Raw genomic sequence first — 26,071 nt, 5'->3', positions numbered from 1 at the left:
CCAGATCACAGCTTTTATTCAGAAGAACAAGGTATTGTACTTTGCTGCTGCCACCTTGTCTTTGTATTAAAGCGAGATTTTAGAACATCAGTGTCTTTCAGTTCAGTCAGTGCAGCACTTATAAGAAAGCTGCCACACTAATCCTTATCTCAAGTGTCATGGTCAGAGTTTTGAATTTTAAAAAAATGCACGGGGTAGGGATTTTTTTCCGAAAGAGGGGAAGGAAGGGGTAGAGAAGGAATATGCTCCATACTGGACTGGAAGTGGGGCTTCTTGTGAAGACACTGGCTTCCATATTAGCTAACATTTGATGGGTGAAAAAAAAGGTTGCTTGTTTCCATGTTTCTCACCTTCTTTTCCTGGCCAAGAGAGATGAGCGTAAAGAGAGAGACGGTGAAAAGATAAGACATGGGTCTGGTCTCTTGGAAATGTATGCGTGACAGTAGCAGAGAGTAGGATCTACTCTTTTCTCTTGGCTGGTAGGGAATGAGCTGTGCTGACATGTTTCTTGTCCTTGTGCTAGGCTCTTGAAGCAGAGTGCAATTCACACAGGGCCATATGTGCAGATGTGATGAGGAGGGGCTGGGAGCTGAGCCAAAAGAACCCCATGCGCCAGGACGACATTCTGAGGCAGACAGACAACCTCCAGAAGCTGTGGCAGCAGCTCCAAAATGAGGTGGCTGATCGCAAAAGCCGCCTGCAGGCAGCAGCCCTCATCAAACAGGTAAGAGGGTTCTGCTGGGGTGTGTGGTAGGGGGGACATGGATGTGGCTTAGTTCTGCCCTGTGCCCCGACCTGGAAGGCAACAGAGGCAGGAAAGCCTTCACCTGTTGCTCTACAAAAAGATCTCTGGCAGTGAAGTCTCAATCCTCTTGCAAGCCAGGCAGGCGGGAGATTTGAGCAGCTGGGAGTTGCTCTAAAGGTAAAAGTGCTAATAGAAATAACTCACATGATAGTGCTAATGCAGAGTCTTTTTAGAGGGTGGGATCAGGTAGCTGTGTGACATATTTCTAAAATTAAAAAAAATTCCAAAGACCACCAACAAAATAATGTGTTGTAAGACTTAGATTGACCATGAATTTCACAAATCCTGCAAAGTGTTTGACACTTCCATTATGACCAATGATTTTATTCCCACAAACATTCACACATCTGCAAATAAAGAATTTGTATAAAAGCAGTGTTCTTAAATCTTATCACATTATCTCAGGCATTCTCATTCTCCCCTTCTTAAGAAGATTTTGCTCAGTATGTTGTTTCCATGAAATGTTTGAACAAAACTGAACAGCTTTTTTCTTGAGAAAGTCTAAATTTTCTCTTCTCTCTAGCAAGATTAACACCATTACGGTGTTTAAGTTCTTTCTTTGTCCATCTTTACTATGTGTTTTCTTTTTTTTTCTGTTGTACCTTTATTCTATACCTAAAAACCTTGTTTTACTTTTCTACAACCATAGCCAGGCAGACTGCAAATTCTGGAAAATAGTAAACTTCTGCTGTAGACCAAATTCATTGCTTGTTCCTTAAACATTTAGAAAATATCTGTTGGTATTACATTGTGCCTACTAACATCATACATTGTTATGTATGATGCTGCTGTTATGCACCATGAAGTTTTAGCTAGTTAGGAGTTTTTAAAGAGCTGTATAGGCAATCCTTGAATCTCTTTACTCACTGTGATTCTGTGAATTGTCTGTGTTGTGAGCATGAAATACCTCACAGGTTTAGAGCTACCTTATCCATAGCTTTCACAACACCTGGAATTAGCCTTACAGCTACAGACCTAATGGTGTTTCTCCTTACTCATAATTTTACAAAGAGGAAGGAGCTGGATATGACACTTTCAGGATGAATCCAAGTGTTTTTTTCCCTGTGTTCCTTCAGTACTTTGCTGACATCGATGAAGCAAACTCCTGGTTGCGAGAAAGGCAGCCCCTTCTTGCCAGCAAGGACTATGGCAAAGATGAATCAAGTGCTGAAGCACTGTTGCACCGTCACTTGCGCCTGGAGAAGGAGATTGCAGCCTATTCCTCTGAGATGAGGCGCCTCAAAGAGCAGGCTGACGTTGCAGCACAGCAAGCTCCAGCTGCAGTAAGTAGATGAGGGATTGTGTCACATTGTGTTGAAGAACGTAAACAAAATGGGTTTTCAATTATTTATTTTTTATTTGTTTTGCCAAAATAGAATATTCCAAGTTAAGTTTTTTACTAGAATTGAGGCAAATTTTTAGGTGACAAAGAGGGTCCTTGTCTGCTCATAACACACCTAGTTAGTATTTTTTGAAGCCCTAGAAATATTCTCATATATATTAGTTCCCTCTACTGGTCCTCATAAATACATTCTCAATCTTTATTCTCATAAAATTATTAATTTCAATAATCTTTAAAAGCAGACATTTAACCAAAACATCCCAACAAATTCTTTTGGTACCCTAATGTAGTGAAGAGCTATCCCACAACTCCGGAAGCAATTCATACCATCCCTTATTTTTAAGGCAGATGAGATGAAATCAATCTCTTCAGGTGCCCCTCTTTTTCACTGACTAGAAAGGGAACTTTGGACTTGAGATCAGCTCATTTAATAACAGAATTCAGGGAACATGAATGAATGAATGGCATATTTCATAGCTTGCTTCTTTTAAATGTCTATATTCACTCAATGTTTAGCCCAATAAATTTGAGAGCAGTGGGCATCACTTGTGGTCTTTACCTCATCAATCCAACATTGTTATTAGAAAAAAATTTTATTACTTTGCTATGAAATGTGAAAAAGCACATGACAAGATAGTGTTGATGCACAAATAGAAGTATTGATTCACAGGTTTTGAAACTGGAAGTGTTCAGGTGCTAAAACATCACCACAAAGAGAACCATGAGCATAGTCAATTGTCTTGCTTTGTTGGCACTTCTAAAAATAAAAAAGAGCCCTTACAACCAAGCAAATTTGATTTGGGCAGAAAATGAGAATTTTTACTCAATCCATATATTTTAAAATGAGCTAAATTAAACTTCTTCTTTAAACAAAACCAAAATGTTTTTCAGTTTTTTGATTTATTTTTTCAGAATAGAACAGTGGAAACAGTTTCCAAAAAATACTGGAAGTTTTCAGTTTCAAGGGTCAGAATGTTGTATTTGAGCTATCAAGTCCAAATTTTCCTTCCATGTGAAATTTTTATCCAAATCAGAAATTTACATCCATTGATTTTGTTAACATTTTTTTAACAGATGACAAAGAGGGAAGCCCCAAGTGACTTAAATCAAAAGACAGCTAAGCTGCCGTTCAGTCGAACCTGGGCAACATCTGAAACTGCATCCAGTGGAACCTCGAGTCCAGACGATCATTTTCTTCCAGAGAACATCTGGAAGACCCAGGAAGAAATAGATTCACTTTACGAACATCTACAGAGCATGGCTGAGGTATAATATCCCCTTCTGCTTTGCAGTTCATGGAAAAGTCAAGTCCAAATCAGTTCAAATTGAAATTAAATGCTGTGCTGGCTTCTGCTTTTCAGTTCAATAATGTGCCTGATCCTCTTAATTCCTGTAGGGCTTCAAGGTTTGAGATTATCATTGAAATTTTATATCAAAACACAATTTATGTCAGCAAATTTCCCATTTACAGCCCAGTATTTTTAGTCCATGAAGAGAAGATTTTTTTGTGTAATCTTCCCCCCCACATACACCCCTTAATGCTTGCTTGCTGTAGCTCCTAAATCACTGAGCTGTCTTGCCTGACACCAGAAAAAATAAACTGTAACCTGCATTTTCAATTTGCTACTTTTCACTACCAGCTGCTCTAATCATGCCCTAAAGACCAACACAAACATGCTGTATGTGACTTTTACATATTCTAGAGACCACTGCCTTAAGTCTTCAGCCAGCAGCAGCAAGTAGCACAGCAGCCTCCCTGCCTGTCTGGGGGCTGAGCACTCTCCAAATTATTCTCTTATACTTTTAAACCTCTGTTGCTCTGGGAAGAAGAATTGTGATCTTAAAATTTCATGTTCTATTCTCTTCCAGTAGTGTCTGGGAAAACTACTAAGCTACCACCTGTGTATTGTAGCTTAAATGCAAGGATCTTTTTTCTGTTGCTACAAATGGTAAGGAGTTATTACAGCAATAGTTAAGTCTTCATCTGTTTTACAGAGCAGAAAAAAGGCTCTGGAGGAGATGATTGGATATTATCGCTTCTGTAGCTCTTGTGAAGAATTTCAGTCATGGATGAGAGATAAAGAGAACATTTTCCGGACTCTTCAACCTCAAGCAGACAATGTGGAGGTCATGCAGCAGAAATATCAGGTACCCCTTTTTCCTCTTCACAGATGACACCTTTTAAATCAAATTGGCCTTTAAGAGAAAAGATGAAGTTGAGAAATGATGTTTTGAGAGCCTTTTCATTAATTTCAACTTAGAGAGTCCTGCATAGATCAGATATTTCTTTTGTACAGACTATGCCAAATTACTGAAGCTGATGTGACTCTGTCCCTTTATCTTCCTGTGAACATGGTATCCTGTACAAATATCATGGTACAAAAGGATTCTTTCTGTGGTTTATCTTATATCATTTAAAAAAAGTACCCAATTATGAAAAAATCCGTCAGTGCACTTGTGTCCCAGTGGAGTGGGACATATGTTGACAGATGTAATGTGCACACCAGGGAGGTCAGGGGGCTGCATGGGACTTGTGTGCACAGATGTGCATGGAGTCAGCAGGCAGGCAAATGGAGAAGCCAACTGTGAAAGTGGGACATGAGTGGATATAAGAGATTATTGAGAATTGTGTCCACAGAAACGGAAACCCCCCAAGTTCTTCATTCTTGTATTTTTCCATTTTAGAGATTTTTAACAGAACTGGCTGCGGGGAAAGGCCAGCTGGAAGACATTGAAAACTTAGCTTCTAAATACAGAAAGATCAGTCCCAGCAAATATTTTGAGATCCAGACTTGGATGGAAGAGATCAACATCAGGTAAAAGTGCTACAGATAAGCAGAGAGTTGCTCATGGGGGCAATTGGAGAGCTGACCATTCATATCCCTTCTAGACAACAGTGCCACCAGCAGGAAATGGGCAGCCCTCACCTGTCTGCAGTCTGGCCCTGAGCCCAGTGCCATGTCTTCAGGACTGAGGAGTGCTCCTAGGACCCTGACACCAAGTCACTTAAACTGTAGAAATTTGTGTGTGCATGTTAAAGCACAATGTGAATTCGTCCACGGGTGATAGTGATGTATTCAGAGTAGTTCTGCAGCACTGCAGCTGATTTGGTTACTTAAGCATCAGGGTGAGGACACACTTCACAAATCTTGAAAGGAACATCAAACCATGTTTGACTTCACCAGGAGTATTTAGTACCTGTTGTGAATGCATTCCTGGCACCCTGTCACTCAGTGGGCACACCCAGGTCCTGACTTTAACCATAGTTGTTTATTTGCATCATGTTCAGAGTGTCCTGGCCACCTGAGCAAGGTCCCCTTGTTTGAGATGGCACTGATACGAACTTTGCTGTTGTGAGGGAGTGCTAGTTTTCACCCCTGCCCAGCCTACTTAAGTCCTGATGAAATCTTTATACAAGACTTTTTCTGAACAGAAAACAGATATCGTTCATGTATAACAATGGCTATAAATTTTTATCTGTCTTCAAGATGGCAATGCATGGAAACTCTGAAGGAGGAGAAAGGCTCTGAGCTGATTGGAGTGGCTGATGTGAGGACATTTCTTCAGGACTGTCAGAGCATAGGAGTGCTACTGCAAGACAAGATGGTCCAACTCACGGATCTGGAACCAGGGAACTCTCCTGCTGGACTGGAGTCAGACAAGCGCAAACTGTACACAATTGAGAGAGAGGTCTTGGTGATAGAGAGGAAAATTGAATACTTGAGGAGTGTTGCAAAATCGTAAGAAACATTCTCTTTGTTTCCACTTTCTTTGCTAGTTCTCGAAGATCATGCAGTAAATTATGGCTATAAAGAGAATGAGTAGCTTTTAAAGTTTTTCTTTCTAGAAACCCAAAGAACTCACTTGCCTGCTGGATTGAGCTGATTTCTCTTGAGTGTGGCTGGGTGACTAGGGAGGTGTTTGTTTCCAGACTTCACAGCTATAAGAGGATGAATACCAAAGGATTGTTTGTGGCTCTAAAAAATTATCTTTACTAATGTGAGTTACCTAATTCAAAATGTGGAGGTATCACTTAGGTCCTGAAAGAGGGTAATCAGGGGAAATAAGGGTGATGGTAGGAAAATAGCAGATAACTGTGCACAGGAGTTCAAATTTGAAATATTAAAGTTTTTTACTTCTTTAAGTTTTCTGCACACTCACAATGGGAATATGTTGCCTTAGCTGACTTTCTTTTTAATGGAACTGTTAATATCCAAATCCATTCCTTTTAAAGAGTCCTGGTTCAAGCTCTAAATAAGTGTTCATACAGTTGAATGTATTTTATTGAAGGATCAAGGACACCAACCCTGCAGAGAGCAGGACCATCACTGAGCAGGTAGAAAACATGGAGAGGCTTCTGGCAAAGCTCAAGCTGGAAATCCAAAAGAAACGGGACATTCTGCAGTGGGCCCAAAACCAACAGTCCTTCCTGCAAGACAGCCGTAGGCTCCTACTATGGGCAGAGGGCATTCGGGAGAAACTGAGCAGTGAAGAAATGGGTCTGGATGTGGGATCTGCAGAGCAACTGCTGAAGGAACATCAAGACCTGCTGATAGAAATTGGCTCTCAGAATGAAAGGTAGAGAGATTCTGTCAAGGTGGGCAGAGTGGGGTGATATGACAACAGTACTGTGAAAATGAAACATATAAATCATGTATATAAATTGTGCATGAAAGTGATACCGAAATTTTATTCACATGCACTTGAACTTTAGTGACAAAAGGAGACTGCAAACACAAAATCCCATCAGCTTTTGCATACTTATCCTGATGGCTGATGTAGGGGGAGGGAGGAGCTCTATGTTTGCAGTGGTAGAATTCCACAAACTCTCCTGACGCTCTCAGAGAGTGCCATCTGTACTTTTTTCCAGTTCCCCCATTTCTTCTCAGGCCTTATACTTCCACTTGCCATCATTTTCAGTTCTTCTTTTGCACTGTTATAAATTTCCAGATACTGTTGGCCCTCTTTTCCGTTTTAACATGAAAACCTGCTTATGTGGGCTTTCAGTCCAGATGGGGAAATCTCACTGCCTCCAGCATGTATCCCTGAGCAATAAAACAGCTGTACTTTGTGGTGCTTAACCAACAGGAAAAAAATGAAAGGGAGGGAAGGAAACTTGGTGTATGAGCACTGCCAAGAGAGCAAAGAGCTGTGATGAAAGAGAATTCATATTCCCTCATGCAGAGAGGTCTCTTTTTTTTTTTTTTTTTTTTACTTTGGGAAGATTTTTGCACTAGCTGTACTTTGTGGTGCTTAACCAACAGGAAAAAAATGAAAGGGAGGGAAGGAAACTTGGTGTATGAGCACTGCCAAGAGAGCAAAGAGCTGTGATGAAAGAGAATTCATATTCCCTCATGCAGAGAGGTCTTTTTTTTTTTTTTTTTTTTTTGACTCTGGGAAGATTTCTGCAACTGGAAGAGCTTGGGCGCACAGTAATCCACCAACAACCCAGTAACAGTAGGACCACAGATGTCCACCAGACCATGGAGAGGCTTGCCAAGGAGAACAAAGAGCTGGAGGAAATGTGGGAAAAGCGATGGAAAAAGCTGCAGGATGGCTTGGAATTGCAGAAGTTCAATAGGGAGGGAGACCGTATCAATGCAGCCCTCTCTGGCCATGAGGCCTTTCTCCGGGGGGATGACCTTGGGGTATGTACAGCAGCTGATCTTGTTTTCTCCTACTTCTTCTCCCCATCCAGGGACTAGCAACAATCTTCTTTATTTGATTGGCTTCTTCATTCTTCTGATCACAGCATTTCCATACTTGGGAACCAGATTTTCAGGATCTTATTAACTTCCTTATGTTCTTATTCATCTTAATAAGAACAAAGCTCATTGTCCCTCAAAAAAAAAAAAAAAATTAAAACCAGCTAAAGCTGTGATTTGTTGCTGTTTGTACGTGTCATATGGTTTATATAAAATCGACTCACCCATGGAAAAACAAGGTTTCAGCTTGAACACAGTAATTTTTTTTTCAAGTAAAAATGTAACCTTTTTTTAAATAAAAGCTTTTCCTTTCATTAATTTAAGAACATTAAAGCATACGAAGTGAAAAAACAAATGCACACAATATTCGCAAAATCATTGAAGAAGGAGGTGGTTGTCTCTCACTGCCTATGTTTTCAGCTGAACCCAAAACATTGATACCTTAGGATCAACTGAGTGGAATAAAGTTTTGCTAATTAGTCTTTTGTATTGCTCATCCCTAGATGGGCCAGAGTGCTGGCATAAATTTAGAACACAGATTTTCTTAAAAGGTGAAAATTGAACCATAATGGAAACCTAGAACAGAGCAACCAGATATGTTACAAACCTGCTGCTTGTTTGTAGCCCTTGAACATCCTTGGGCTCATGCAGAATGTACACTGTATCTCCTGCCTGAAAGAGAAGCGGGAAAGTAAGGTCCAATTTTTTTTTCACTGCTACAGAAACAATATGAGCAAGAAAAGTCTTGATCAAATTTTCTTTCTCAAATGCAGGACCATGTAGATGCTGTTCGAAACCTGCTGAAGCAACATCAGGAATTTGAACAACTGCTGATGGCACTGAGGAGACGAGTGGAAGCACTCAATGAAAACGGGGTGAACCTACTAGAGAGCAGGCACTTTGCATCTCATGTGTGAGTCCAAACCTACTCCTCTTTTATTGAGCTTTAATAAATGATCCAGTGTGATCAGGGTGAAGGGAAAAACTTTCTCTGAGGAGAAATTAGTTGACTTCCAATCCACAGTCTGGTGGATGAGGGGGCAAAGGGATTTTTTTTTAAAAAATTAGATTTCCTGTGCTCTCAGGACAAATAGGTGAAATGCTTTAGGTTAAAAGTGACATTTGGCAGACACTAGAATAATTTGTCTTGTATCATAAATTACAGTGATAAAGCTTTCTTAAAGTGAACTCATTAGATGCCTGTAGAAAAAGAATTCCTTCATTCATCAGTATCGTATATTAGAAATATTGTTTGCTTTTAAAAAGTTACTGAAGACTTCACAAGCAAAACTCTTCAGGAGCAGCTCCTTTGTGTTTTTGTCAAAGTTGAACTGTTACCTGTAATTCCTTTTTCTGTGTTAGAGCCACTAGGATCTAGTAAGGGGACCCCTTTGCAAACAAGAATTAGAAATAGAGTATCAAAAGACCATGTTCTTGTGATCATAAGTGATAATGTTTTGAACACTCCCCCCACAAATTTATAAAAATGCCCTTAAGATCTGATTTCTTGCCAGCATTACTACCATCAGAAAGCCATTCCAAAATCTTATTGCACTTACAGCAAAGAGGAAGTTAGTAGTTATTTATAACTGATATAACAATATTGTGGATTATTAGGGGCAGAGGGAGATTGCAGCATTCCAGTGTATGACTGCAATTCACTAATGTGACACAGCCATACAAGAGGAAAATCCAGAGCAGCTGGTAAGCAATACCTGCTCTCCAGGTAAACCCAACATGGTGATGGGACAGGGCCATATATCCCTTCTTCCTGTCAGCAAAGTTGTTGAAACTAGATTACATTTATATCACAGTCATGACTGCAGCATAAGCAAGGGGAACCAATATTAGTACAGCATTGGAGTTCCTGTTTTTCTTGGTAGTATTGAAGAGAGAATGGTCACTCTCCGGAGAAGGTGGGAGCAGCTGATACAAAGCAACGCCAAGAGAAAACAGAGGTTGTTGGATTCCCTCCAGCTACAGGTAACTGATACAGCACATTCGGTCGGGCATCTGTGAATTTTGAATTTTACCCTTTGTCTTAATATGAGTCAAAAACTGCTGAGCATTCCTACTGCAGCTCACTTTCTTTTTGGTTGTGGGACAGAGTTTTGTTCTTCAGAGAGCAGGTGATGCACTGGTGACAAAACTTTAAAAGGTATAACCATAGTAAAATTCCAAAACAAAAATGGAGATTTTGAATGAAATATATCAACAGAATGTTTTTTCTACTGGATAAGTTTATTCTGTTCATTACTTATTACTGTTCTGGGCCTTAATAATGTAGTACAGTTGCTCTGAATTTTGGCACCAAACTTAGCTTTCAGTGGTGAGGTACAAAGTTGTGCTGGAGGATTGGTTCTCTTCTGGTTAAAATATTTTATCCATGATGCAAACCTTCGCTGACAATTACAGGCAACAGATTAGTAACTGTGATAAGAAAGGGATCTATTATGATGTCTTAAAACCTCATCTATGGTTCAAGATCATACTTCTTCATTAGTTAAATCAACTTAATCCTGTTTCTTTTCTGTAAGGAGTTTAATCGTGATGCTGCTGAGCTTTTGATATGGATGGAAGAGAAGTACAAGATAGCGTCAGATGAATCCTATCGTGATCCAACAAATGTTCTACGCAAACTGAAGTGGCATGAGGCTGCTGAGAAGGAAATGTTAGCTAACGAGGAGCACTTTACAACATTGATAAAGGTGAAGGCACTCTGGAGCTAAGTTTTCCATTTTTTACCAGAATTCATAGATGCTGATCTGCTAATAAAGTGATGCACTGTGTTTCTCCAGAAAGGAAATCAATTGATTCAAGACAACCACTATGCTGCAGTTTCTGTCCAGAAGAAGATGTCAGAGCTTCAAAAGAACTGGAAGGAATTGTATGGCAAGATGATAGAGCGAGGTGACAAGCTGAGACAAGCTGGACAGCAGGAACAGCTCATGGAACTGCTGCAGGTCAGGAAGTCATGAGGAACAGAGGGGAGGAATGGTCTAGGAGCCTGGTTTCTCTATTGTGTGTACACCACATAACGGAGGAGAATACTATCCTGATAAAAGTGGTTTTTAAGGTCTCCATTTTTTCTGCAGTCCCAGGAAAGAAACCCTAATATTATGCCATCCAAGCTCACTTCAAAGTTATGATCATGGTAACAGTGCCAGCAAAGCATCAGGCTGTTGAAGTCGGGCTCAACACTGCATCTTGTGTGCCCATCCAGTACTGGGAAAACAACCCAGACTCTGTAGGGGTCAATGCTGTGCAAACATAACTGCTTGCCTGGAGGCAATCTGGGGCCTGCAGTGATGGCACTGTATTAAGCACATGGTCATCTGGTCAATTTTTTATAACAAGAACAGTATGCTGTGAAGCTGTTTTGAGACCATTATGAATGGAACTGCTGTTGTGTTATAGCTACAATCTGAAGTCTTTGAAGATTGTTTTTTTATATTATGTTGCTGAATATATTTCAAAGAGACTATTCTCAGTGATGTGCTTTAGTGTCTCAGAGAGAAGAATACTCCAAAATAGTTTGCAAAACAAAATATTCCCAGAAGATGTCTCTTAGAGACATCCAGCCATCATATTACCAAGAAAGGACAATTGGATTTAAAAACTGTGTCCAGGAAGCTGTCATAGGAAGGAGTGAGTGAAAGAAAATGTTGTTGAAAGGACAGTATGAGTGTGCAGTAATCTTTTCCTGGCAGGATGCCAAAAAGAAGATTGAAAAAATTGAGAAAATTCTTCAGGAATCTGAGACAGGCCACGATTTGCGCTCCAGCCGTGATCTACTCAAGCAGCACAGACAGCTGGAAAATGAGACACGTGAGCTGGCAGAGAAAATGAATGCCATTGTATCTCATGCAAGGAAAATGGCCACCACTCACTTTGACTCCCAGAGGATTCTGGAAGAAACACAGAAATATCTGAAAAGGTATGGTGTCCGTCTGTTTTTTGTCTCCACCCACCTCCAGTGACAAATAGCATTTTTTATTCTACCTTCTGAACACTTTTCTTGGTTGATTAAGTTTAACCCATACTCAGGAATGATTTCTCCTCCCAGCTGGAGCATAACTATGCTTTGATCTGCACCTACACAGCTGCCTGTTGACCCACCTCAACCTCAATGACTGAACATTGCTCCTTGCTAGCTGCCCTCCTCCTCTAGTCCCTTTCTTATGCACAGGTCATCCACTGCTTTGGAAGAGGTACAGTGATCCAGCATTCAATACATCACAGGACAAACCTAGGACTTTAAAAGTGTAAATAATTTTTTCTCTGCTTACATTTAGTGTTATCATATAGGTCTGCTTGCCAAAGGTAGCCTTCCATAGAAGGGCTCCTCCTCCTTAGCCAGTACTAATCACTGAAATTTAATCGCGAAGAAGTGTCCAGTGTTTTGAAATCTCCACAATGGTATCATAGCCTAATTCCCTTGGCAGAATGAGGAAAAAGCTTTGTTTTAACATATATTTAATGGATGATCCATAGGTTTGAGTCTTTGCAAGCACCTCTTTATGAGAGGCGTAAGCTGCTGGAAGCTGCTGTGGATCTTTATGAGTTCTACCATTATCATGACATGGAACTGAACTGGATCAATGAGCGCTTGCCTATTGCCCATTCCACCAACTGTGGGAAGTCCTTGGATGTGGCTCAAAACCTGTTGCAAAAGCACAAGGTAACTCCTTTAATCAAGTGCATTATAGCATGGTGGCACACTGCACTTCACCTCAGCCTGCAAACCTGCACCTGCACGGTCAACACTTCCAATGAGTACATTCACTGATTCCAGCTCTAGCCCAGCTAAAATGGTTCAATGGGTCGGCACAAATCAGCAGTGTGGTGATGGTTTTCAGAACAAATACAACATTCCTGTGAGAACCGCAAAAATTTGTCATATTATGGAGTATTATTAATCTGAGAAATTGCATAACTCTTCCCATTAAAAGAGGATAAAAAGCTAGTGTATCTGACACTAAATAGAAAAAAAGAGGGGTCTTCCCTATGTAAGTTGAGCTGGGTTGAATATTTTGACTGTAACATACTCATCCTATTGTAGTTTTCTGCTTGCTGCTTCATTATACATGCAGTCTTGAGGTTTGTCCATAGTGGATTTCGTAGGAGAGCATATAACAGGCATTTAAAAAATATTTTAAATCTGTACTGCTTTTAAAATGGTTTGAACAAGATACAGTGACTGTATTTATAAATATAGGTTAATACTGATTTCTGGGGAGTTTGACTCTTTGTAGCAGTTCCTCACAGCCAGAGGGGCACCTCAGCTGTCCTGCACCACAAGCAGTGCTGGATTTTTCAGCACCTTAATTGCAAGTTTCATGAGAAAGGTTATAAGACCAGTGGGGAGGATTCATGGAGCAGTAGTTCAATAATTTTCATGGTACTGATGACAATGTCTTTCTCTGCATCATCCTCAAGACTCTTCATCTTCTTGGATATTTTATTTTTCCATCAGCAGCTCAACACTCTTTTCCGATTCCCCCAGCTTTGTGTCTCACCCTGTGATCTGCTCCATCTCCCAAACCTCCCTGGCTGCTGGACAGGGGAAGGAGCATATGCATGGTAAAGAGAGGACGCCAGGAGGACTTTGGTGTGGGGAAGTTAAGGGATGTGTGCTGCTTCCTTACATACCCTTCCCTCCTCTCTCAATGGCAGTACCAAAAGCAGAGCATTATGTGAGTGGGGCTGGCACCCCAGCAAGTGTGGTAGAAATAAGACAATCCTGGTGTCCACTTGCTGTACTCTGGTCACTGTCACCAGCTGCCAGTTTTGCTTAGGATTAGGAGCACACAGAATTTACTTGTCCTCACATTTCCTTCCTTTATTCCTATTTTCTCTTTCGTCTCATTCCCAGGAACTGCAGGCAGAAGTGAATGCTCACAAACAGCAAGTCCAACGGGTCCTGGATAAAGGAAAGACAATGATTTTAGGCCAGCACCCATCAGCTCAGAAAATAAGTGAGAAATGCCAGGAGCTTGTGACTGCTTGGCAGGGCTTGGAGAAGTCCTGTGAGGAAAGGATGAAGCAGCTGCAGCATTCAGTTGGCTTCCAGGAGGTACAAATTAAAGCAAAGAGTTTACGCAGTAGCTTCCTCAGCAAACAAGAGGACCAAAGTGTTAAAGTGAATTAAAAAAACAGCTTTGCTGGGCCTGGTATTCTCTTCAGTTGCTTGAGTCCAGACTCATGGGAATGAATGAAGGGCTGGATTGTATAGTTGAATGTAGCCCCCACTCCAGCCCTGCTGCTCTACAGGCTTCCCTTGGGTTCTATACCCAGCCCCTGTGGCTGTGCACAGAACACGCTTTTCTCCTAGTAGTAGCTCCTTTCTCTGTGTCTTTATACAGTCTCAGGCTTTGACTTAATTAATGTAATGGATCCTGAACTGGCCCTTCATACTGGAGAATTATGACATGGAAATCAAAAAAGAGGGTACTTCTTGTGCTAGCTGTTCTTCACCTGTTTCAGGCAACAATGTTCCAGGCAATAAAGTGTTACTGAGGAGCACATAACATTCATTCACTGTCAGAGCAAGTTAGGGATTTTGGCTCTATTCTTTTCTATGAGCTTCTGGACCTTCATGCTTAGCTTGTTAAAAAAAGAAAAAAAAATTGCATGCAAGTACGTATCCAAATTTTCTGTCATCAGTGGGTCATGTAGGGGTGCAGTTATTCAGAGAGCACATGCAGTTTTGTAGGCATAAACAACATTTGCACAGAGTTCACAGGCCCAGCTAAAGTATGTTCCCTGGAGTATTTGATCATCTGGCTCTTATTTCATCTATCTGTAAAAACACTTTTCAATACTCTAGACTTTATGAAGCCTGGTTCTTATAGTGAATAGAACTTCTCAGGCAAGGGAAGGAGAAGTGTAACACTGATATTACACAGTTATCCTGCACTGAAGTCTTTCATCTGTGACCCCTTCATTGTTTCATGTTTTCACAGAGAACAGTGAACTAAATATTTAATAAAACATAAACTTTACAGTGCACCATCTATTTAGAATTTATTAGGTAAAAAAATGACATGAGTGTTTTGAAAGTTGAAGTAAAAGTTCATCTGTTTTCTCTTTAACTCATAGTTTTTAATGAATACTTCAGATCTGGAGGCTTGGATAGCAGAAAAATATCCACTTGTGACAAACAAGGACTATGGTAAAGATGAAGATGGAACACTGAAACTCATCAAGAAACATAAGGTATTTCTCTGCTTAAATTCTGTAGGCTAGCCTGATCTTTTGGTCTCTCTGCTGTCATAAAATTTTTTGTCGCATTGGTAGTTGAGTGCCCAGCCATCTACAAGATATTTTGCATTGATATATGTCTACATATGGATAGACTGATAGAAGAGATCAGTGCAGTTTACTAACATGTTTGGAAAAATGTAGTTTGGGGAAAAAGGAGGATGGTGAATATTTTTATATTTTTCTGAGGCCAAAGCTGAGTATCTGCTTTTCAGTTTCAACAGATGCATGCAGAAGCCTTATAATATTTTCCTAAAATCAAAGATACAGATAAAGTATTAATCCAGGAATGCTTTACTTTTAATTGTCTTAATCCATCTAATTTATTTTGATTTCTGTACTTTTTTTTTTATGTTGCTAGAAAATACTCTAAAATTGATCAAGTCTTGGAGATGCCACATCCTTCCCAAAAGTACTTCTCTTTCAATGGCTCAATCACTACACCCTAGGCTGTTCACTAATGGTGGATATCTTGGGCACCTGGCTCTCAATTCACTGTTTTACTTTGTCAGGCACTGGAGCACGAGATTGCAGTTTATCAAGATTTGTTGAAAGAACTGAGTGAAAGTGCCCAAACTCTTCCTCTTGGGGGCTCCATCCAGTATGTTGAAGTTGATGCACCAAAGGAACAAGTTCATTCAAGACTCCAGGAGTTACAGGAGTTAGCAGCAGCAAGGTATAAAACAGAACTACCCCTTGGGTCCTAAATTAGATTCAAAGCCCACTGAAATCAATAAAGGATATCTCCAGTTACTTCACTGGAATTTATATTCATTCTATTATAAGCAATTTATTAATTATAATTATAATGGGGTTTTATTAATAATTACAATTTTATAATTAAATTCTATTAATTATCTCCTCTTTTTTCAATTTTATTTAGGAAATTGCTTGTTTTTTCTATTATAATTCTGTGCATTTATGAGCTTTTCATTTTACTAAGCAAGATCTCTACATTTTATTCAAGGAGTTTTGCTACATATTAAGAATTTGATACCTACAAATTTCCTCTTTACCTTTAATCATCCTCCTGTAAAGTGAGTTGAGGTGCCAGATTCTGACTTGCATTTGTGGGATTTAGACTCTGCTATCAATGGGAAAAAATATTTTAGAAGGTTCCCTTAATGCTATTGAAAACTACTTAATTTTTACATATAGTAAGGGAGACAATAATGGATACACTCATTTATATGCTCAGTGACTGTACTAGTATAGGAAGGCTTTTATTCTTGAATGAATAATTCTTGAATGAATAAATATTCTTGAATGAATGAACTTTTCATTTCACTTTCTTTCAGTTATTATTACAGCAAGATGTTCACAACAGGAGAGTTGGCTTGTACGGAGAGTGTTAACATTTCTAGTTTGTTGTCAGAAAGGAAAAAATGTCTGAACAACTTAGATTGTTTCCCCACAAATATTTCACTCAGAAAAGGAATGGGGCTCTGCAAGCAGAATAACAAATAAATTAATCTGAATACTAGAATAATCAAGCCTAAAGAAAATGCTGGTGTTTCACCTTTCCTTTTTATTCTTGTTTACAGTTGAAAAAGTAAAAGCATCAATAGAAAGCCCTGTGAAAGAAAGGTTCAGAAAAAGAAATAATCTAGAAATATCAAAACATTTGTGCGTGTTGAACACAGAAAGGTTTTGTTTTCATTCTTTCTAAATGTTAAGCTGGGTCTCATGGTGCCTTATTGGTGCTCTGGTTTGTACTGCTGGTCTGCATTCTCCTTGGGCTGGACTCTTAACAGGTTGCATCTCTTGTGATGAACATTTGGGATTCAAAGTGGGAAGCCAGGTTCTTCTTTCCTGGAATATTTGCACAATGGCCAGGCAGTGCTAGCAGATGAAAAATTGATGTATTATTTGTTGTGGAAGCCCTGTAACATGTCTGGTTGAATTATAAAATAATCTAGACCATTTGAAATATGTGACAGGTTGCAGCAATTCTGCCAAACAGGCAATATGAGCAGAATTACAGCAAAAGGCTTTCATAGCATCTGCTTTCCTGATGCACCACCCTCAGAAACATTTCCTTCTTGTTTTCATAAGCAATTCAATAATCTTTAGAAAGACAGATCAGGACAGATCTGGAAAAAAAAATAAAGGGTATACTTTGTCATGGGAAGAAAAAAAACAGCAAATGATAGGCACAGTGCTCTTCTGGGAAACCCAGCTAATGAGATGAGCGTCACCTGGCTGACATCTGTCATCCTACAATCATAATTTCCAATTTTGAGAAATAGTCAGCTCTTTCATTAAAGAGAACGAGTCTTGATGGTGAGAGGTTTCAGGGAGTCACTGGAAGAAAGTTACTGATTTCTGTTCTCTTACATTGTTTTGGTCTTGTCTCCTTCCCCCAACAGAGGGAAGAAGCTTGATGAAACTCTTGTCTTGCATGAGTTTCTACGAGAATATGAAGACCTGGAGGACTGGATCACTCAGCAGAAACAAACAGCCAGCTCTGAAGACTGTGGAAATGATTATGAACATGTCTTGGTGAGTTTTTTGAGTAACAGATCAAAAATCAAATGAATTGCATGTAGTGAGACTGTAAATAGATACCAAGGTTGTTCTTGAAAACATAAAAGACAGAATAAGGAGTAAGTATAAATAACTGAAGGACGGGAAGAGATAAGGATGAAGAGTGGGTGGGAAGGATTGAAGAACAGGCAGCACTACATCCTGTTATCATGAGGGCTGAGGTGTCTGAAACAACTGTGTGCTAAAATGTCTACACCTTCAGAGAGCAAATCTTTTCTATTTTTAATAAGCAGATATTTCAGTATGGTATTCATTTAGGATTTTATTTTTTAAATTGTGATTGCTGATGTACAGACATCTGTAAGTATACCTTTTCACATGGCACAGAAACCAATCTAGTGTCAGCCTGTTACAAATCAACAGCCATTCAGAATCTTCATTCTTATAGTTTATTTCAAAATATCTTGTGTTCTAAACCTTAAAATCAGACTACATTATCCATTTACAGTACCGAATACACATTTGCATTTGTTAAGTGAAAACACATAATTAATATTTTATATAATATATAATATAATTAATATAATAATTTCATTGTACATAGAATGTTTGTTTCTATTCCTAGTAATAATGTTTCTGCCTCCCATCTGCATCACAAACCTCATCTTTTGCTAAGAGTTTGAAGCTCCTCATGGTCTTTGAAGGTAGAATCCAATCATTCTCTGCAGTTTCTCCATCTCTAAGTATTATCAGCTTATTACCTGGCTGTGCTCTGATAGATGAGCAGGTATGTTTGGAAAAAGAGAGCACTCAAAAGAGTTTTTTTTGGTTATTCTTGTTTTCCCCTCAAAAGCAACTTTGTGCCAAATACGACACATTCCGACACCAGTTGGAAGCGGCTGGGAAAAGAGTTGTGGCTTTCCAGCAGCTGGCAGACAACTTGCTGAACCAAGGATATTCTGAGTCGTGGGAAATTCGGCAGATGCAGAAACAACTAAGGTAGGAGCCTTGTGTTAGCTCTAAAACGCTTTGTTCTTTCCATTTGCTCTTGAGGAGGAGGCAGTAACAAGAAACTAGACAAGGATAAGTCATGTCCTCCTAATTCTCTAATTGCAAACTATGTGGTTGTCTCACTGGTACAGAGCTGCTGCCAGCCTCACTTAAAATTAGCATCATCTACTTGCTGTTTTGGGTTCTTCTAAATTGCTTTGGAGGTGCTTTACAAGTAAGGATGAGTGAACTTCCTTTGCCCTTTGAAACAAGATCACCAGCTGAAAGACTTGGAGTTTAGATGCTTTTTATTTCTTCTTGTTTTTGAGTTTGAACGCCATGACTGTTCTGCAGAATAACATTAAAATGCTCTGAGCTTCTTAGTTCTGGTATCAGTCCAAACTGGCCCAAAGGAGAAGTAGGTCTGCAGGCAGTTGTGGTCACCACAATGTAAAAGAGTTATTAAGCTATTAGAGAGCATCCAAAGGAAGGCCACAAGGATGATGAAGGGCCTTGAGAGGAAGCCATATGAGGAGCGGCTGAGGTCACTTGGTCTGTTCAGCCTGGAGGAATCTGAGAGGGGACATTGCAATCTGCAACTTCCTCATGAAGGGAAGAGGAGGGACAGACACTGATCTCTTCTCTCTGGTGACCAGTGACAGGACCCGAGGGAATGGCCTGAAGCTGTGTCAGGGGAGGTTTAAACTGGATGTTAGGAAAAGATTTTTCACCCAGAGGGTGGTTGGGCACTAGAACAGGCTCCCCAGGGCAGTGGTCACAGCACCAGCCTGACAGAGTTCAAGAAGTGCTTGGACAAGGCTCTCAGATGTATGGTGTGATGCACGGTGTGATGCATGGTCCTGTGCAGGGCCAGGAGTTGGACTTCAATGATCCTTGTGGGTCTTTCCAACTCAGGATATTCTCTGATCCTATGACTCAGTCCTCCAAGTACTGCATAAAAATCCTGAAAAGTGCAATTGAGAGGGGAACTCTTAAATAGGACCATTTCTTTAAGTTCCTAGAGCAAGCAGGAGGACAGAGCAGGGTGAGAGCCATGCTGCCACTCAGAGAATCACTCCAACAGAATTTAATGGCAGGGATGAAAAACAAAGCAATAAGAGGTTTTGTTTTCAGTCTTTCTTCAGACTGTTGGTCTCCTTTATTCCTAGTTTAATGTTTTACATGGTTCTTTTCCCCATCCTACCTTGAAGGAACTCTTGGGAGGAGTTGTTAGAAATTACCAGATTACGAGGTGAGCGGCTGAGAGATGCTGAGGCGATTCACAAGAGTTACCAAGATCTGACAGATGCTCTGGCCCATATTGAGGTAAAAATTAATGGGGAAATCTCATATAATGCAAAATTTATTTCAGCTTTTTTTATGGAATATGCTTATGATTCTCAGCACTCTTACTCCTGACTTCAAAAAAATTCTCAGTGAGAAGCCAGTGTGGTTACTCACAGCATTAAAAAAAAATCCTGGATAATCCTTAGACTCTTGACTGGTTACTTTAGGAGAACCATTGGTGAAACAAGGTAGAACTGGAGTTGCTGATCTGTGAGAAAAGTTGAGAAGATCAGGGCTTGAACTAAGCTGCCTCACAGTGCAGTACATACAGTACTGTTGTTTGCAGTCATCAGGCTAAGAAACTACTGCCTTACCACGGCAGTTCTTTGTACACTGTTGTAATTTTATGTGTGCTGAAGAACTGTCCTGTGAAAAAGGCATTTGTTTGGGTTACAGTGACCATTAGCCTGGAAGGCTGTCAAGCAATCATGTGACCTGATGTGAAAAGCTGGGCCAAAAATCTTTTCCTCTCATGCCAGTGCCCGAGTACTGGCAATGATTTCAAACAGTCCCAGTGTGAAAACTAGGGGCAGAAGTCCCCCAAAATAATCTTCAGCGTTCTGTTTTATCTGAACATCCTGAAGAATTTCACAGAGAAACCACATCCTTGCTGTAATGAGAGGTGTGGTTTCCCTAATGCAGATGTTTATAGGAGGCAGTGATCCAAGGGGTTCCACTGTTTGCAAGGCAATAGGGCTTTGTTTGGTTACATGCGATGAATTTTCTACTTGTTTGTGCTGGCAGAGGCTGCCCTATTCAACCATGTTATTCCTGTTTTCTTCCCCTGCCATGAATAGAAATTCAAACATAATATTTCACTGTATACCAGCTGGGATTTTCCGAACCTGGTGCCTATTTAACTTCTGTGATGAAGTAGTTAATGCTGAGACAGTGACAAGTAAGGGTTCAGAAACACTTCACAGATCAGCTGCTGGTTTATCCCCATGCTTCATTTGGTCCAGGCAACGACTACACCCACTACACCCTTCTTGCACTGCATATTGTTAATATCTTCACACCAGGGAGGGAGAGCAGTCATCTCATCCACCCCTTCCTGTGTATGCTGGTCAGAAGTGTATAAGGGAAAGCCCATTCTCACAGGAACATGGTACGAGAAGATCTTGCTTAAGTCACCAACTCCAGTGCCATCATAATATAGGCAACTACAGCATGCATCTCCTTTCATAGCACCTTACCGAGATGTGTTGTTGGTGTCCCAAACTAGTGATTCTGTTGCAGAAATGCTCTTCTCCAATGGTGAGAAACGTTCTGCTAATTTTCCCTAAACTGACCTGGAAAGAGTTTCTAATAATTTTATTCTAGCAACAGTGCTGTTCTCCAGCTGAAATGACTTTTCTTTTTTCATGCATTTCCAGTGCATGTCTGGGTAACAACTAAATCCCCTCAGAACCTTTGCTGAATTAAAAACACGTTGAAGTTTCCATTTATGTAACGGTCCCTCCATTTCTCTCATCTTTACAGTGATCTTTCTTGTGCATCTATAGCTAAAATCTTATCTAAAGATGGTTCATAGGAAGACCACCTGTATCTCAAAGAATGGGCTAAAGCTGTTGCTTTTAAGAATTTGCTGTCACTGCAGTAGCTGTTCAAGATTGATTTCCAACACAAAGCCTCTAAGACATTTTCTTGTATTGTCTGATCAAGAAAAGACACGAACCTTCATTTCTAACCATCCATTTGAATAGCTTAACCATTAAGATATTTAAAAGTGAGTTACTAGGAGAGATTTTTCTGCCTTCCTTTTACCTATCATAGTTGAGTAACTCAATGTCCTCAACTGTGCAGTATGAGTTAGAGTACCCAAAATTATTCATGTAGGCTTGTAGTGATTATTGCTTGGAAGTAGGAAAAAACCAAAGCTTTCTCTAATTGCTTCCTTCTAGGAGAAGTCCAAAAGTATTCCAGATGATGTTGCTAAGGACATGAGAGGTGTGCAAACCCAGCTCCGAAATCATGTAGCCTTGGAGCATGAGCTCTCTGGGAATGAGCAGCAGGTAATGACAGTCACTTGTGGTCTTCAATGTGTAGCCAAAGTTTAGGTTTCCAAGATGAGCATAATAATAATTTGGTATTGTGAACCAAATTATTACTGTCTCTCACAGGAAGGCTGGAAATCTCATGGGATTTTCCTTGATTTTCTGGGGCTTTTCATATATTAAAGGTCTGATGGCAGTGATAAACTAGGTGTTTAAAACTTTTGAAATAAGGCACATACTGTAATAACTACTGACTATTGAAGTGATTCATGGGGATGTTTTTGAACACAGTTTGAAATGCAGGATTATGCCAGGTTTTGTGATATGCTTATCATCTTCTTCAAAGTGTTCCAAGTGATTACAAGGAAAAATCCAGAAGCAGAGAAAATTAACATTGATACAAATTGGACTGTGAGAAAGAAGGATAGGCATCACAACACAAATATGTAAAGAATTTAGCTCATGAGAACACCTATCTTGTATATGAGAGACTTGATTGTCTTCAACAAGACCAATAAACCTAGTATGAGTTTTCTCTTCACTGCTTTGTTTAATGCATATAAGATTATACAGTAGTATATGCAGTATAAAGCACAGCATGAGTTATATTGAGATTACTGAAGTAGTTATCCAAGTATTATTTATCAGTGGCCTCATATATTCTGGCTTTGGGGCAGTAACATTAGACTTGATCCCATCATCTGCTTGTTAGTTTAAAGGGAAAAAAGCATGAGACATGCATGAAGAGAATGTAGTCACAGTTAAGCTATATGGTCAACGAGGAAAAAAGAAATGGTTGGCTATTACTTGCATTATAATAGTAATTATAATACTACTTGTATTATTCATATAATAAATGGTATAGTAAAAATTGAAAACAAAATCTGGCTGCCTCTGAAAAATCACTGTTGTGATGAGCCTTGGCAAACACTGGATGTCACTATTACTCCATAGAACAGAAATTATAGAAGTTTTTGTTTCATATGAGAAAAATTAAGTAAGAAAATGTTGCTTGAATTGTATTTGCATGTACAGAAAAATAGCCCTTATCAGAACTTTTCTAATACTAGCAGGATCTCTGTGACACTCTCCTTCTTACCCTCTTCTTTCACCCCTCTGTACAGCTGCAGGAGCTGATCCACTCTGCAGATCAAGTGCTGCCCCATTGCTCCAAGAAGCAGGTGGAAGACCTGAAGGCAAAGCAGCAGGCAATAGTGACCAACTGGAAGGCCCTGAAGTCCAAAGTGGAGCTGCGCAGGAGACTGCTGGAACAAGCCTACAAGCTTTACGAGTTTCAGGCACATGTAAGTGCTCACTTCTGCCCTCTGTCCCTCGCTGCTCGGGGGAAGGTTGCCTGCAGTGGGTGTGAGTCAGAGGTGCACTTCCAAGCTGCAAAAAGCTGCAGGTGCTCTCTGTGTTATCAGTCAAGCATTCAGTGCTTGTAGATGTTTAGAAAGGTCTTATAGGATAAGGATCTTTTTTATAGGATAAGGATTTTTTTACCTTCTGTAAAAATGGAAGCTTACATCTAGATGTGTAAGGAATAATTGTCAGCTTTCAGAAGTGGTCACTGCTTTGCAGGTGTAGCAGTAGTCTTTTCAAAGACTTTTCAATTTCCACTGAGTAAGAGTGACAGAAAGAGATGTTACTTTCCCGCTTATAATGCATAAAAGTTTGTTCTCTCTCTGTCAGGGCATGCAATAACCCTTGGCTAACTTAACTCATGGAATGTATCAAATACAACTCACTGATTTTTACACTAACCTCTCAAGTTGCTCAAACAGTGACATGGATATATCAGCATAACATCATAATCAGCAATGCACAGTAGATTTTTCTCCAAAGAACTCAGCAGGTCACTGAGCTATGATTTGCCATGGAATACTCTGCAAATGTCAGTAGTCTCAGTGAAGATACTTGAGCTACACCACTGCAAATCAGTAGATATTGCTGCAAGCACTGCAGGTGCTAAACCAGCAAGTGTCCCCTTATATCATGAAGGGAGCTGCTAATGTAGATTTCTAGAATACATTTACATTCTTTTATTCTTGAACTGTTCCAGGTGTAACTACTGTGCTATTTCCAGATACCTCTGGTAGTTCACATTTTGTTTCTATTTTTAGTGGGAAGCAGAGAGTGTCTAGAGTATGTTCACCTGGAAAAAATGTGCTGCAAGTTTGTCTTAGGGCTGTAATCTGGGATCAAGGCCACAACAGAGTGTATGTGGTTCTCTTTTTTAGCATGAAAGGCATCTTCACATTTGATTAATCCACTTTAAGTCTCTTACAAGTGTTTAAATCAGCATTACTTGTCATATTTTATAAAAAGAAATATTATATAGTTAGAGAAAAATTATGTTTATGGCAGTTGGGGGTTTTTGAGGATTTGCTTGGTTTGTTTTTTAACCGTTACAAATTCCATTATCATATGCAGAACTATTGATTGGGAAAATTAGTGTGATTCTACTGATGTAGGTGAAAAGTTCATTTGCCCACTGTCTTTCTAACGTCTCTAGGACTGATAGGAAGAACAAGGCAAACTTTTAGAATGTATTCTTCTATCATAGATTCTTGAAGTCTTCAACCTGGAGGCATCTTCATCAGGAGGTGGATCTTGGTGGATTTAGCCATTAAAATGTAGTCACTCAGAGTTCACTTCTTTATTGATTTACTTCATAACTTACATCCTAAATTTAGGTTTTGACTTCAGAGAGAAAATGTCAAGTTGTCCCCATCCTGTGGGAGTGTTATTCTAAGTTTTATTGATAGGATGATGTAAAACACCTTTGGTTTGAATTTTGTCTGAAACGTGTGATGCATCCTGTGATATGAATGACAAATCTACAGCTCATTTCTCACTCTGCCAGTGTGTCCTTTGATCTTCATGACTCTTAACATCATAAAACAAAATGACAAAGCCAGGTGACTGTATTCTCAGTGACATGTCTAGATGGGACTATGCCTCAGGCAACTCCCTGTCTCTTTGATGTCAGTCTGATGGCAAAAAGTATTCCCAATCCTCTCAATTTCCCAACAATAATTCCTGAAGAAGTGAAGAGCTGGTTCTGCAATTTGGTAAGCCTGCCTTTCTGCCCAGATGGGACAAGGCAGAACCATGCAGCCATGGCTAATAACTGTAAGAATTTCAATAACTCTAGGGTAGGTTAAAGCAACTTTGCTGCAGAATATCACCCATACTGCTGAATGCAGAGGCAACTTTGCTACCTTTCCTCTTTCACCTGTGCCAAGAGGTACACAAGCTTAATGTTAGTCACAGCTGTTCAGAGTACTTTTTTTTCATTATATTGTTCACATGCAGTCCACAGTTAAAAAATTATGCACAGATTAAGTGAAACTAACAAACAAAAAAAAGAAATTTCCATAAAATGAGAATTCTGCACAATCATCTAGTGTATCTCCTTACACCCCATCAAGTGCAATTTTAATGTGACCAAATAGCAGAGCTGGTCCTAACTTAAAACACACAGCACAACAGAGGGTTTCAAATCTTCCATGGAACTTTGTCAAGGAAGATGAGTGTAGACACAGACTCAAAGTATTTCTGAATGATCTGAGGCTCTTAGCCTGAAGTTTGTGCTAGGATCTGCATGATGTCAGTCAGGCTCTGCTTAGGAGTTTCCTGCAGACTGATGCCTACTCTATCCTTAAATATTGCTGGCAGTGGCAGTCTAGTAGCCTCTTATTGGCTCTTGACTTGTTCCATTGCATGGAACAATATATCCTGAGGTTTATGGAATTTTTCCTAATGCTTAGCTTAAAATCTCAGGGAGTTTTAGACATTTGCAGTGCCAAGTGCAATATCAGTGTCTACAGTGACATCCAGCTGTGTGAACGAATTAGTTCCACAAATCAAAATGGTGCCAACACGTGTGCACTACATGGGCCCCTTGAAAAGGACCACAGTCTTTATAAAGTCATTTAGTATCTGTGTTCACTGCCTTTAAAAAAAGCAGTATCTTGGCTTTAAAGCCTAAACTCAGGACCCCAAATTGGCCGGTTTCAATTTTGTGCGGTGCTTTTCCGAATTTATTTTTTCCTGGCTGTCTTTACAAGGTTTTGATGATATGAACAAAAATCTATGGGTAAAATGGAGCAGCCAAAAGTCTATTTCCATT

At 39.8% G+C, this 26,071-nt stretch overlaps 1 protein-coding gene across 1 annotated transcript in view; it reads left to right on the top strand.

Annotated features, from left to right (window-relative positions):
• Positions 1–26,071, top strand: part of SPTBN5 (spectrin beta, non-erythrocytic 5) — an 84,919-nt gene that overhangs the window by 12,339 nt on the left and 46,509 nt on the right. Inside the window, exons 10-32 of the mRNA XM_017741615.1 lie at positions 5–31; positions 524–724; positions 1,882–2,088; positions 3,222–3,413; positions 4,143–4,295; positions 4,833–4,963; positions 5,636–5,887; positions 6,438–6,725; positions 7,549–7,795; positions 8,626–8,765; positions 9,736–9,835; positions 10,390–10,560; positions 10,651–10,815; positions 11,563–11,789; positions 12,347–12,533; positions 13,728–13,928; positions 14,954–15,070; positions 15,628–15,791; positions 17,485–17,617; positions 18,258–18,601; positions 19,804–19,918; positions 21,844–21,954; positions 23,061–23,240. Of these exons, the coding sequence (XP_017597104.1) occupies positions 5–31; positions 524–724; positions 1,882–2,088; positions 3,222–3,413; positions 4,143–4,295; positions 4,833–4,963; positions 5,636–5,887; positions 6,438–6,725; positions 7,549–7,795; positions 8,626–8,765; positions 9,736–9,835; positions 10,390–10,560; positions 10,651–10,815; positions 11,563–11,789; positions 12,347–12,533; positions 13,728–13,928; positions 14,954–15,070; positions 15,628–15,791; positions 17,485–17,617; positions 18,258–18,601; positions 19,804–19,918; positions 21,844–21,954; positions 23,061–23,240 (4,053 nt within the window). The remainder of the gene's footprint in view (positions 1–4; positions 32–523; positions 725–1,881; positions 2,089–3,221; positions 3,414–4,142; positions 4,296–4,832; positions 4,964–5,635; positions 5,888–6,437; positions 6,726–7,548; positions 7,796–8,625; positions 8,766–9,735; positions 9,836–10,389; positions 10,561–10,650; positions 10,816–11,562; positions 11,790–12,346; positions 12,534–13,727; positions 13,929–14,953; positions 15,071–15,627; positions 15,792–17,484; positions 17,618–18,257; positions 18,602–19,803; positions 19,919–21,843; positions 21,955–23,060; positions 23,241–26,071) is intronic.

This window comes from Corvus brachyrhynchos, unplaced genomic scaffold, assembly GCF_000691975.1.
Source record: "Corvus brachyrhynchos isolate BGI_N302 unplaced genomic scaffold, ASM69197v1 scaffold115, whole genome shotgun sequence".
In the NCBI taxonomy this organism is placed as follows: Eukaryota; Metazoa; Chordata; class Aves; order Passeriformes; family Corvidae; genus Corvus; species Corvus brachyrhynchos.
This window is presented reverse-complemented; position numbering and strand designations above follow the sequence as displayed.